This window comes from Scomber japonicus, chromosome 5 (assembly GCF_027409825.1).
Source record: "Scomber japonicus isolate fScoJap1 chromosome 5, fScoJap1.pri, whole genome shotgun sequence".
NCBI lineage: Eukaryota > Metazoa > Chordata > Actinopteri > Scombriformes > Scombridae > Scomber > Scomber japonicus.
Genome location: NC_070582.1, coordinates 10304353 through 10318274, shown reverse-complemented (window position 1 = coordinate 10318274; position 13922 = coordinate 10304353). Strand labels below are relative to the sequence as shown.

General features: G+C 38.5%; 1 protein-coding gene across 1 annotated transcript; it reads right to left on the bottom strand.

Moving 5' to 3' along the window:
• Positions 1–1428: 1428 nt before the first annotated feature.
• Positions 1429–13648, bottom strand: syt12 (synaptotagmin XII). Its single transcript, XM_053319321.1, has 7 exons — positions 13603–13648; positions 12680–12873; positions 11536–11940; positions 4600–4815; positions 3252–3372; positions 2677–2810; positions 1429–1859 (listed from the first exon to the last, which is right to left on the bottom strand). Exons 1-7 carry the CDS (start codon positions 13646–13648, stop codon positions 1686–1688), a joined length of 1290 nt encoding a protein of 429 aa, XP_053175296.1. The 3' UTR covers positions 1429–1685.
• Positions 13649–13922: the final 274 nt, after the last annotated feature.

Below are 13922 nucleotides of genomic sequence, written 5' to 3'. Positions count from 1 at the left end.
TCCTGTAACATAAAAGGAACTGTAAACCCTTTTAAAGGGGTTAGTATAGATTACATCACATGTTAAATTCCCAGAGGTGTTTTAATAGTAGTTAATTGACCAGCAACAATATTGGAGTTGAATATAGAATCAGGTATAAATGAACTGTCTGGGATGTTTTATTAAAGTGTAATATGACTTTTCACCCAGAATTTAGAAGAGAAAATAATGGCAACAAGAAGAATGTTGTTGTACACTATTTACACTGTTAGTTAAGCATATGCAACTTGTATTGCATTAATTATGGTAAAAATAGAGTTTAACATGATATTAATATGCTGATTACATCTGTTTTGGCCACCCTGTAACAACTGCTACAAATTACAATTATTTCACCTGGATAAGAGTACCTGGATTTTTTTTTTCAAAAGCACAATAAATACTGAACATACCAAAACCTCTATTATTTGTCAGTCACACTGTTAAATTACACAAGCAAAACCAATAGAGCTAACTCAACTCGGCTCTAAAACCGCTACAAAATCAATCACGGAGGCGCAATCAACGACAAATGAGTGTTTTCCTGAAAGAGAAGTGATTTCACCCCTCCGTCCAGTCGATCATTCTCTAGACGCTATAATAGGCTACAACCAGAGTAGGCACCATGCAGAAAGGGGGGTCACACCCGCAAGGGCAGGGCTCAATTAAAATGCACTGCAAAGTCCAAACTGATACTTCTGATTTCATTACTTTTGAGAAAGGGAAAATATCCACATATTCATGTTTCCTTTACTGTTGTTGAGCAGAGAATCGGGTTTCAGCACAATTCTTAAGCCAAGTGGACGAGATAGAAATGTAGGAACCACACCATTTAAAGGATAAGGCTGGTGATTTTTTAGTTTACATTTTTAGTAGTTTCTTGTACAGCAGACGCCACTGCACATGCGGAGGAATGCAGTTCCAATTACAGGGCATTGTTAGAGAGCTTCCTCGGACTGAAAATGTGGCAGTCGTTATTACTCTTTTTAGCCATTTCTAAACCAACTATGGTTGCCATTGTCCTTAGGGAGAAGGAACATGTCATGCCCAAAACAATGGTATGGATCACTGATTTTACTTTTTTAAATGGCTTTTGGAAATCAATGGAGGTCTACAGCACAGAGGAATACAATATATCAGGCTCTGGATACACAGAATATACTTGTAAGTACAACCAGTTCATTGTTGGATTGGCTCTGCACATGAGATTTGTTGACAATAAGAAAAAACATAGAAAATTACCAGCCATATCCTTTAAAACCTCATCAGTTACTTTGAATAGGTGAATTGGGTAATCTCAGAAATGGGCTGCTTATTTATAAACACCACCCTCACCCATAATGCCGAGACAGAATGAAGCCAAATAATAAATAGGGAGTAATTGATCTGGGATCAATAATAAACCCAGTTCAGGGTCAAACACTGGCTTATCAAATTCCTCACCCTTATATGATGATATGGTTTTTACTTCAATGTGTTGCATGCTGGCTGTTGTGCCACGAGAGTGACACAGACCACATGCAGTATCCTCCTGTGGACCACAATGTAAACTCTGTTTTACTAAACAGTGCCATAGATTTGAGCATGGCAAGTGGGGAGGAGAAAGGAACGTGAAGAAGCGAGTGTTTAACTTGAAATAGGTCGAGTATGTGCGAGAGTCGATAGGACTAGATCCTGCGCAGAGGGTGCCACATGGACACAGGCTTCCTCAGAGTGGCGAGCATCTGGTTCCAGTGGGTGATCCCCATCCCGCTGGCCTCTGGGCCGATGATCACATGACCCAGGTTCTCGCCCCTACCGTCATCTGTGGCCTCTGCCACCGTCACCCTCAAGGAGAGCTCCTGCAAACAGCATAACATGGTTACATAACCTGCTATGTAAGCATGACTCTGCATCTTCTTTACAGCCTAACCTCACATAAATGAGGTAAATGATATTTTATTGTTTTTGGCATTTTAACCTAATCTTTTACTAGAATTTGATTTTTATTACTATTTAGTTGGCTCATTTTCTAAATGCCTATAACAGCCTATAACAGCAATTACATAATCTTTGGGCTTTTAACATTTTTTACAGGCATGCATTTAAAGGCACTTTATATAATGTAGGAACCTTATCTTGATTTTCTTTATATCAGCATTTTTCTACTTCTGTATCCAAACTAATAATTGTTTTTTTTAATTAAATTGATTATTTGTTTTACAAGAGAGACCTGTCCAAAATGGAAGTATATTAGTTTGTATATAGCAACATAAAAAACACATTCACATGAATCAGAATAAGCAAGGACCTGAGAGATATGACAGAGAGAGGCATAGCAATTTAAAGCTCTGTTAATTATTCTTTTTATTATATTCATGGTTATTGGTATAATTACATTAAATACATAACTGTATGCAATGTTCATAGCACACAATCTAAGTAGTCACCATGAAATCCATACAGTCTGCTTTAACTACACCATTATTCATGACTTGTTTGGACACAATTGTATCCTTTTGTGTTGCTTTATCAATTTTATTGATATAATTCTTGTTTATTATATTATTTTTAAATTTTATCTTATCTTTTTTTTTTCTTCTTAATCTGAATTCCTGTGCATGAATAATTTCCCCATTCAGGAAGGGTTTGGGTCACAGTCCCACTCTGAAGTGTTACCTGCAGGACGAGGGACGGCACAGAGAAGATCATGGCTTCATTGAATATCGGGTTTGTGTCGTCCCTTTTGGTGGACGTCTTCTTCTTGCTGATCTTCCTGCCGTCTTGCAGGAGATACACTTTGACAAATGGGTCTGATGGTGAGAATGGAAGAATTAGATTAGGGCAGCGTTAGTGTACATTTACTTTCACTAAAATAAACTAACTGTAGTAAACAGGTGGACACACTCAGTTTGTAGAGCATGCAATAAATTCCTCAGTAAGGACTAATCACAGTCATGTACACAATGACAATGATGGTGTGTCAGTGTGACCTTTGTTTGTACAGTGTGGATATTCAATGTGATGAACAAGTCATTAAAGTCCCATTTGCCTTTCTGGATGAAGAGAAATGAATCCTCTGGGAGATGGCATTAAGCATCTGCTATTACGGAATCAGTTACTATTCAGAGACAGATAGTACATAGCTTATAGAGAGATAAACATACAGACACTCACAACCTCAGCTCACTTTAAGACACATTAAAAAATAAAACATAAAAACATGCCAAGGCAAACAAACAAGTGTCCCTGACCTGCAGTGTTCTTGCTGTTGGTCCACACCAGGTTCTTACATTTGGCCACAACCACTGTGAGGCGCTCTGCTGTAGGCAAGTAGCTGAGAGACAAGAGGATCTCCCCGACTGCATCCACAGCCTGCGGAGTAAAACCAGAATATGGCATGACATGAAATATGCCAGAGTGGGTGATGCTCTGGCAGAGCATTTTACAAAATCAGAAATACTGCAAATATTCAACCTTAGATAACCTGGAGATGTTAAATAGCATCAGTCTGTGATGCTCAACATGCTCCAGTTGTGTCATTTTGTTTATTTGATGAAGAGATGGATATGATGGGGATGTAAATAATTAACACTACCATGTTTACTTCTTCTGAGTTCCTCAGGGGTCAGTAGGGCTCTGAGATCTACTGACTCAGGTCAGATAGTGGAGCCCAGAGTTCAAACTAAACATAGTGAAGCAACTTTTAACTGTTATGCTGCACACAACTGGAACAAACTACCAGTAGAACTGAAATCAGCCCCAACTGTGAACATTTTTAAATCCAGGTTAAAAACACAACATTTTAATCTTTCATTTGCACTGTATGTCCTTATAATGATTTTAAAGCAAATTGTTATGTTATGCTGCAACCTTTTATTTAATGCTCTATTCTTTCTATTTTTCTGCAATTTGATTTTATTTTTTATATTTTTATTTTTTATTATTATTAGTGGGGTGGGGGGTTTTAATGTATGTTTTAATGTTTGTGTCTCATTTTCTCAAATTGCATGTTTTTATGTTTTTTGCTTCCATTTCTTACTGTTAAATGTTTGTTTTATGTAAATCACATTGTATTGCCATTGTGTATGAAATGCGCTATATAAATAAAGCTGCCTTGCCTTGCCTTGCCTTCTTTGTACTGTAATACATTCTGATTGGTCTGTAGTTAATTTGACAATTGAGAGTATCATAAAGCATCGGCATCCATGCTATGGTTACCTGCAGTTCAATATATCATACATTGTGTACTGACACTTTTGATAACATAGTATAATGCATTTATTAAATATCTTTTTTTATAATTATGGATTACATCACAAATATAAGTATTTATAATCAATATTTCAGGATTTTCTGTTTGCAGGTTAGCCACTCAACTCTGATTCTTATTATCGTGTACAGTATGTGAGTGATGGTGTTTTGTTGAATGTCCAGCAGGGGGTCTCAGAGACCACTATGCTTTCTTAATACATTGTAATGTTCACTATGTTGCATTTATACACTAAAGTTTTGAGAGAATTTATAGCATAGAATTATTTCCACATTGCATTGGACCATTTCCAACTGTGGTACATTACATGCTACCGTATTGAAATTCACCTTATTGACATCCTGAAGGTAAAGCCAGGCATTGAATGGTCTTATGGTCAGGTCAAGGTCTGACAGCTTGAGATCTGCTACCCCCGCACTGATGTTCCTCTCCTCAGCATCGATACCAAAAGCGGCAAATCGCAGGCTGCACTCATCCAGACTGGCCAAGTCCAGAGGGATGGAGAAGCGCTCATCAAAAATCACGGTGTATGCATTTGTCTGGACCTGCAGGAAGAAGCAGATAGTAGAAATGCTTAGGGATTTTGCATAATCAAACACAGTGGTACTAAAACACCTTCATCAGACTTTCTTTGTACCAGCAATAAAATAAATGAAAATGTGCTTTGTAGGTTATAACATCTGTTCTCCTCTTCGGCCTGTACCTGACCTATTTGACATCAGAGTCTGCTAAGAAGAACAAAAGTATCAAACACTTTCTACTTATAAGATGATAACTCACTCAAATGTAAAAAAAAACAACCTCTTGTCCACAGAGGCAGAATGGATCCATTCAGTGTTTTCTCAGTCTATGTCCACATACATTCACTTATTCTCCTAAAGCCACAACCACAACATCACATACAGACATAAAAAAACAGCATTGCAGCTTCCCTTTAAATGATGTATGATGAATATATGATTCTCAGCTTTTTAAAGGTGATGGTAATGGTAATGGTTCATCAGACACTTTAACCTACAGGTGCACTGTTACTCTGCAGGTTGCATCCAGGGAGTTACATTTGTGCTTTTCAGAGATACCTGATAAATGTTTGGTGTTTGCATTCTTGTGTTACTTGAGCTATGTTTCCCATTATTTGAAATCTCCAAACCCTGTACATTCCTTCAACAGAATCACCTGCTGAGCATGAAAATATTTTTTTTTCTGTATTTTTGTCAACCAGTGACAAACCCAAGAGGATTCAAATTGCTAATTATTATTACAATTTCTTTTCTTGGCAGATCAAAGCTTTTAAAATGAAAAATGCATTCTGAAAGCAGTTTGGCCTACCGAGCAGAGCACACCATGAGTGCTGATCAAAGTGAGAGACTTTGTTGCCAGAATGATCAGCGATATGCTTTGTGGCTGATGCTGATCTCCACTCAGTGATATGCTTTGTGGTTGATGCTGATCTCCAGTCATGAGATGCTGAAGCATGTGGAGAAATCAGGATTTACAAAGGGGTTGGAAGTTACCAGGCAACTAGTAATGCAGAGGAGACTGGATTTAATAATAGCCTGTTTTCTCACCAATGTTATTTCTGAAAGTGTGACGTATTATGGTAAACATTTTTGCTAAATATATCCTAAATAAGAACAACAGCGTTCTTACAAGCACAGTGAAAGCTAGTAAAAACATAAAAGCATGTGCTGTGCAAGGTCACCATGATTTGTTGTTGACAAGAAGTAAAACAGCAACACTCTGTACTATAAAAGGATTGTGAATTCACAGCACAGGGTCTGCAAGTCAGCCTGTGAGGTTGACCTTGGATTATGCCTCATACCAAACAGCTGAATAGAGTCATAATCATATATCCAACACCTACAGCATCCAGAAAAGGCGTCACTGTTGGATAAATAAGTACATACAAATATAAAGCATCCAAAGCAGACTGTATCTTTCTGGCAGACTTCATCTTCATCCACATTATATGACTGTCTGGCTTATCATTTAGGGGATAAAAAATGGTGACATGTGGGGTGAAAATGTGGCAATAAAAGCTCAGAGAGAGGCACGTCTGTGTGTGAGCTGCAATTCAATTTAGAATTCATTATAGACACAGCCCATGGGTGGTCCAAAGCACAGCAAAATACAAAGAAGAAAAATAAATAAACAATATCTTAAAAAAAATGAACTAACTCCAGTGGTTGTGCATTCTAGATGGAACTCAGTTCAGGGTTGGATAAATACTGAAATACTGTTTGCAGAATCAGATAACCTACACATACATCCACTGTAAAATAAGATTTCATATTACAGCAGAGCAGGTGGGTACACCAACATTAACAAACCCTTGGCTTGCATTGCAGCTTCCTACAGCTTTAAGCAGCCGCCTCATACTGTCATTATAAGCCACTGTGAGTCTCTGCATGCTGCTTTTTCTGTAGCAACACGACAGGTGGGCAGTATATACAGCGGAGTACAAAAAGCTTTACAAAGAGAGGTCTTCAGTCACTGAACACAGACTTAATTTACAACATGTTTGCTTGTGCATACAACTTTCAACACTGACTGTAAATGTCCTTATCATCTGATACATCATTGGTTGTGTAATGGCCTAAATATTTATCCTCATTACACACTTGAAGGGCAATGCAATACAGGATGTCATCAGGAAGTACTCATTTTCTGTCTTCCCTACTTCTGACAATCATAATTTTGACCTGATTTGCATTAAAATTGAATGTCAAAATCTATATAATTTTGAGAACATACATGAAATAACTGCACCCTGGTCTACATCCATTTAACGGCATTGACAGATGTTAAAAAAGGAGACAAAAATATGATCCAGTCTGATACAGAGAGATATAGATAAGAGCCCCTCTTTGCTATCATTTGTTTTAATATTTTTTCATGATTTATACAGTCCAAAGTTTTAATGGCTTTAATACAAATGGTTGAATTCGTCTTTATCTTAAATCTTCTTTTTAAGGCAAAAATATACATACTGTATTTGTCTTTTGTTTATGTTTAAAACCAAACTGGTTGTCAGCAGTCAGGATGTACTGATCCAGCCTATTTAATTTAAAAAAAGTTTTCTCCAGTACTTTGGATTAAATGTTGGCTAAAGCTGTAGGCTCGTTATTCTCTGAGCTGTTTTGTAGTTATATTATCCGTCCCCATACCTTGTTATCTCTTAATATCATGGCTGCATTGTGGACTTCTTGTGGGATAACAATCACATCCTCATTATTATCTATGTTTACCATTATACACAAATTGCTTTTAACACAATTGAACAGATCATACTAATGCTTCTGCCACAGCTGAGAAATCCTATTTGGGCCACTTACTCCATCAATATTTGATGGTGGAGATGTTTTACAATTATTTATAAGTTATAATTGTGACGTCTCTCCAGAAATCATTGAGACTATTGTTTTTTTTAACTTTCTTCCCAGTAAGTCAGACTTCACTATAATCTCATTCCTTTCTATAAATCGAAGGACATATGTGAAATTTGCATCTGCATATTTCTTATATTCAAATAAAGGTATATATTTATTACCTGACTCAAAGTCTTTTGAGCGTCAGCATGAAACTCTTCTACATACTCATCCCAACCCAGTTTAGCATTGTACACATAGGTCTTATGTTTATAAAAAGGCTTGCTGGAGATAAAGACAGACTCCACAAAATAAATATACATAGAACATAACTCAATACTATGTTGCTGGTTGTTGCAATTCATATCACAACACACAGTGGCATCTTCTGGTAGTTCAGGTAGAAGCATTGTCCTGAGTAAAGGACATGCCACATGCCTAGATATTCATCCTCATTTTCACTCATAGGGTGTATAAATGTTCAAACTGATGAACTTTTAAATTGAACTATTTTCCAACAGCCAAATCAATATCCTCTGTAACCACGTTGACCAGCTGACTATATTTCTTATTACAGCAATCGCAACTCCACCTGCTATCCTGCTTTAGACTATTATAGTGCTAAGGTCAGTATAGTGGCTTCACCAACCTCATAAAAGTCTTTATGTGAAGACTTTAGTCTTTCCAAGTCTTGTATAACTAAGAATGTTTCTTGAGCACACAGTATATCACAGTTCGTCAAGAGCTTGTCCTCAACCATACAACATGATTTGCTGCACCGTGACTAACATGCAGCCATAGCACATTTTCATTTCAGTGACTTTATTTCTGGTTGACTATACTGTCTTTACTGGCTGCTGTCATTTGCCCAGACAAATGCCAGGCTGTGGCTCCCATGTGGAGCTACAGGTGTATTCACAGAGCACTGTAGATCAATTCCTGCCCTCAGATCCACAGGCCTCACTGCCATTAGCTCATAACAACACACATAGATCACAGTCAGCCAAAGTTGTGGATAATACATATCTACTTGGATGAGAAGTTGTTTGAAGCCAGCAAAACATATTCATCTGGGTTTAGGCTCATCATTTTGACGACAAGAAAGTTCAAAAGCGAGTCTTCCACTTATCATCTTCCCACCAGTTTTCTAAATCTTGGGTTTTGTATGAGTTCAAACACCGCCACCTGCACCATCTTGCTAATATACAATGAACAGAGAAAGGAGGGAAGAATGGAAAGCTCATTATTGTAGGCAAAACAAAAGTAAGAAGCAGTGACAGTAAATAAATGAGGAGAAAAAGAGACGAGGAGAAAATGAGAAAGGGAGACAGAGAGAGTGATGGACAGGTGACAGGAAAAACAAAAACATGAAACTGTGACAGTAAGCTAAAGAAATGCAGGAAAAAGAGATGGAGACTATAAAGAGGGAGAGAGAGAGACAAAGGGGGGGGGGGGGGGGGGGGGAGCTTGCTTGGCCATAACGATGAGTGGAGCTGATGTCAGCATTTCCTTTGGTCTTCAGCACTCACTACATTAAAGGAGCCACTAAAGCCGCCGCATCAGTGGCTGCTTCCATTATTATTACAGTCTGAGCACATTAATACAACGAAACGACATGCTCAAATAGAAGGGGCCCTGATGAGTAGGTGTGGCATCCCTGGCAGCCTGCACAAACTGTACAAAACCACAGTCACATGAGGCGCAATGCCGATGACTCACAGCCAGGCAGGAATTCGTGAATTTTCTGGCAACATGTCGCTAAGAGCAGAAGGCGAGTGGCAGGTGTAGCAGATGGAGGAATGAAGCCTTGTTCTTTTCCTGTCAGAGAAGTCACATTATATTTAGGCTTTTATGAAACTGTTTTAGTGAAGGACTCAAGCATTTTGCTATAGGAAGTAACAACAGATAAGTTTCCACCCAGAAGAGAGTCTACAGTCATGCTATGGTGGCTCTGTGAGGCTGAGGCACAGTGATGAGTTGAGCTAAATGCTAGAATGCTAACATACTGAAGCTAAGCTGGTATAATTTTACCATGTTACCAGGCTTTCATCTTACTTTAGTGTGTTAGCATGCTAATATTTTCTAATTAGCTATCATTATCACTAAACACAAACTATAACTGAGGCTGGTGAGAATGTGAATAGTTTTGCAGGTATTTAGTCATAAAACAAAACAAAAAGTATTGGACAAATTAATATTTTGACCAGATGATGGCAGTAAAAATTTGGGCATCACCAAAGTTATTACAATTCATTCTGAGGGGGACCGGATTGTCTGCACCAAACTTCATAGTAAAGCATAGTTGTGGAGACATTTCACTCCAAATCACAAATGGAATATTATTGATAAACAATGTATGGAAAAAATAACCACACAGAAATATTAGTTTTTGACTAATACAGAAACTCAGATACTTTGTTTATTAAGTCTTGCTCGTTGATATGCAGAACTGTACCTAATGGCCTTCTACACCCTGAGAAATGAGCAGGATAGCTACCAGTGTATAAACAGTACGGCAAGATCTCTTAGGGTTAACAATTTTATTTACTCTACCAGTCTATCATCATCAACCAACCCTATTATCTCATCTCCAGCTGCCGTTATTGTAATGTGACTTGTAGCATTTAAGACCAGATGAACTGAAAATGAACCCCATCTAAATGTGAGAAGGGATTCATAAACATTCATAATGTCACATATCATAATCATAATTTCATATAACACAATCATAATGGCTCCCACCATTATCATTATAACGCGAACTGCTGTTAAAATTTGACTCACTCAAACTGAGTGAACTGAAAGCCAATCGCATCTACTCCTGCTGAAGGTAAAGGAAATCAACCTTCCTGACTCTAGCTCCCAGGGGGCTTGCCACTCAAGCAAATGAAATGGGCTTTTCTGTCGGACAGGAAAGGATTGGCTTGTCAGGCTGCAGGATCAAGCGTCAGATCACTGTCTTTGTCTCAAATTCAGCCAGGGCTCAAATCTTAAACACATTTCAAGATAGCCAAAGCTGCCCCCTGAGTGAGAACGTTTCAGACGCCACAGCTTTATTGCTTTCCCACGATGACAGGGGCGACCTTTATGTTCAGTCCTTTGCTAGTTCAATCATCATGGCTTAACTGCTAATTACCCATCTAAGAGGGTATACTTTCCATTTTTTCCCTCCAATTCTGAATCTCTCCTCCTTTTTGTACGATAGTGGCAACTATTAAGGAACTGACTCATCTTTAATTATCATGTTTAAATGTACATATACTAACACTTACCAAAACACTATAGTCCTGAAATGATTTGTCAATTAATTAGCAATTGATCCTTTTGTGAAGATATTTACCAAGCAAAAATCCCTCAAATTTGTTTTTCTATGTTGTATCATTGTAATGGTCTTTTTTGTTGTTGTTTCATATTGATATTTTCAATCAATCAATCAATCAATCAATCAGTCAATCAATCAATCTTTATTCATATAGTGCCAAATACCAACAAAAGTCATCTCAAGGCACTTTACACCTAGAGCAGGTCTCGACCATACTCTCTAATTTAATATAAAGAGATTCAACATTCTCACATGACAATCTTATAGGCTAAATGATTATTCAGGTAAAGAGAAAATAATAGAAGATTCATCGGTAATGAAAATAAGTGTGTGTTGCAGCCCCAACATACATCCACATACAGTATACCTATAATCTATATTAGTCCAACTGCAAAAAATTTCCTTTACATAATTTGTTCCCTAATCTTTGCACAATTCCCTTTTTCCATTTGGGTTAAATTCACGTATGTTAACCAGGTTCAAGTGTTACCCAAACTACGACTTGCCTCCTAATGTAGATTCAAGGGGGAGTAAGTAAGCATAGAAATACACACACAAACACAAAGCTTCCTTACCCTTGTGACTCCGATGTTTAGCTCTTCTGGTCCCAGAGAGACTCTGATGAAGCAGCCTGGAAAGTCTCCTTCCTCCCTCTCCAGCAGGTCCTTGCCCTGGTGCATGTTGATATGGAGCATTCCCGCTCCCTGAGGTGACAGTCTGGACTGCTCAAATTCCAGAGTAACCTCCAACTGGCCGACGGTGAAGTCATGGCCGAAGTTATTGGCGATGGATGAGATGGAGCTGAGCGAGTCGGTGGACATGGAACGGTTGAGCTGGGCAATGCCAGAAGGGTCAAGCTCCCTGCTCATCAGCTCCAGGTGGCCCAAGTCCCTGAAGACGTCTGGGGTGTCACCCAGGGCCAGGCTGGGTTTGCGGCTGGAGGCGGTGGAAGCCCGCCGGTGGTTGTTGGCGGCCACTCTCTTCAGGGACGAGTGAAGTAAGAGATAAAGAACTTATAAGATAATGGGACAGTGACAGAAACACCCTCAAAGAAAACCTCAATGTAGCATAACAATAAAACCCTAAAATTTAACTCTAACATGTAATTAAAAACAACTAAATGTGATTTTTAATGGTATTAGTGACAAGCATATGTCCAAAAAATCATATTTTCTCAAATACAGGAAATATGCATGTGTATTTTAAATTTGGTCATTAGCCAAATCATCCCCATTTTTCATTTAAAGAACTATTTTTTACTACTTTTGACTATCATTCAGATGGGCTAAAGATCAAAAGAACATAAGCAATCAGTTGATGACACAGGTTTTGAACAATTTCCCAGATGAATCTCAGAATGGAGATGAACTGTAAAAGTATGACCCAAACTGTCAGCTGGAAAATATCCCTCATAATTTACAAACTGACCTACTAGTTGTTCCAGTAATGAACTGTAATTATGCTTTACGGTAGCTCAAGAGTCTTGACATCAAACTAAAATCTGACCAGCAAATTTAAAAAAAAACAACAACCCAGAGCAAGAGAGAGAGAAAATATACTTTTAAATGAACTGCTGCTGCCTAAAAGTGGAGAGTAATCATGCAGTTTTGACCCTCTGTGGAACATGATTGCTCATCACTTGCTCTGATGATTTTGCCACCAACATCAACTCCACCATTTAATCTTCCACATTTCTACATAGCAGGAACTCAAATCTACCTTTTGCCTGACTTCAGAGAAGGAGTTTCCATATTTTTCTTGCAGGTACCGGTAGTCAAAGTTGGGGAAGGGGGATGGCGCGGGGAAAGTTCCAGATTTCCACAGCTTCCAGATGTTAAGCCCGGCCACACCCAGCAGCACGAAGAAGCCCACTAGGTAGATCCCCACCTCCCAGCCCGGCGGGTTACGCACCACTGAAACAGATGCACAAAACTGAGCTATCCTCATATGACTCCATGTCATCAGTGGTAGCACAAAGTCTGGCCTCATAACTGTGTGTATTTTATATCTGATGGGAGAATATATTTTCATTTTAAGACCAGAAGGCTTAATAAGCTTAATAAGCTCATGATCACTGAGCACAGTTTGCTGCAGTTTCAGTTCTTGTCATTTAGCAGTGAGATGACTTTGGGAAACAGTTGTGACACAAAGTTTTATGTAAATCAGATAATAGTTTCAGACAAAATTGGGCAAAATGTGACAGACTAATTGAAATGCCACTCTGAATTAAAGCTCATGTTGCATCTTAGAGAGAGACTATGATGGCGCCAAGCTGGCTTTCTCAAGATGAATTGCAACTGCGGGAGGACTTTGACAGCTTTACTCCTACTTTTTAACACAAGAGATAAGCCAATTATAGAGCAAGCTAAATGCTTTGAAACATCAATGGCCTGCAGCAACAGATGAGACTGCAGGCATTTTAAAGCTTTTGTATAAAGATGACCTCACAATGCATATTTACACCACTGAATGAAAAGCTATAAACAGCATCATTTGTCATGGTCTCAAACATACAAACACACATTTACAACAGCGTGGATGAAAAAGCACAACAATCAAGCATTTACCCACACAAGAATACTGCAGATAACATTGGTAAAAGAATTAGCTTGAAACTGCCTGGGACATTGTCGTCCACTCACCACTCAGATGGTAGCCTGATATATCCCCACTTTGAGCCGAGGACATGGTGCTGCAGCCAGCCTGCAAAAAATAAAATAAAAAAGACATCCAGAGAATAATCTGTTCAAGTGTCGTTTTACATCAGGGACCATAAGAGAGTCAAGTCGGACACTCAGAGCTGATGCCAGACTTGGGCAGAAGGTAGGTAGAGGGAGCTTCACAAGGACTAATCACAGAATTATTGAAATCACAGGCAATTGTGTTGACCTAGTGCCAATGAATTGCAACTAAGATAACTTTTCCACCCTTTTTTTACTCAGAACAAAACCTCCAGGATTGT

Coding starts and splice junctions, on each gene's coding strand:
- syt12 (XM_053319321.1), bottom strand. CDS start 13,648: ATGTCCTCGGCTCAAAGTGGGGATATATCAGGCTACCATCTGAGTG. Junction 2,811..3,251: donor CAACAGCAAGAACACTGCAG/GTCAGGGACACT, acceptor TCTCACCATCAG/ACCCATTTGTCAAAGTGTAT. Junction 1,860..2,676: donor TGCCGTCCCTCGTCCTGCAG/GTAACACTTCAG, acceptor TGCTGTTTGCAG/GAGCTCTCCTTGAGGGTGAC.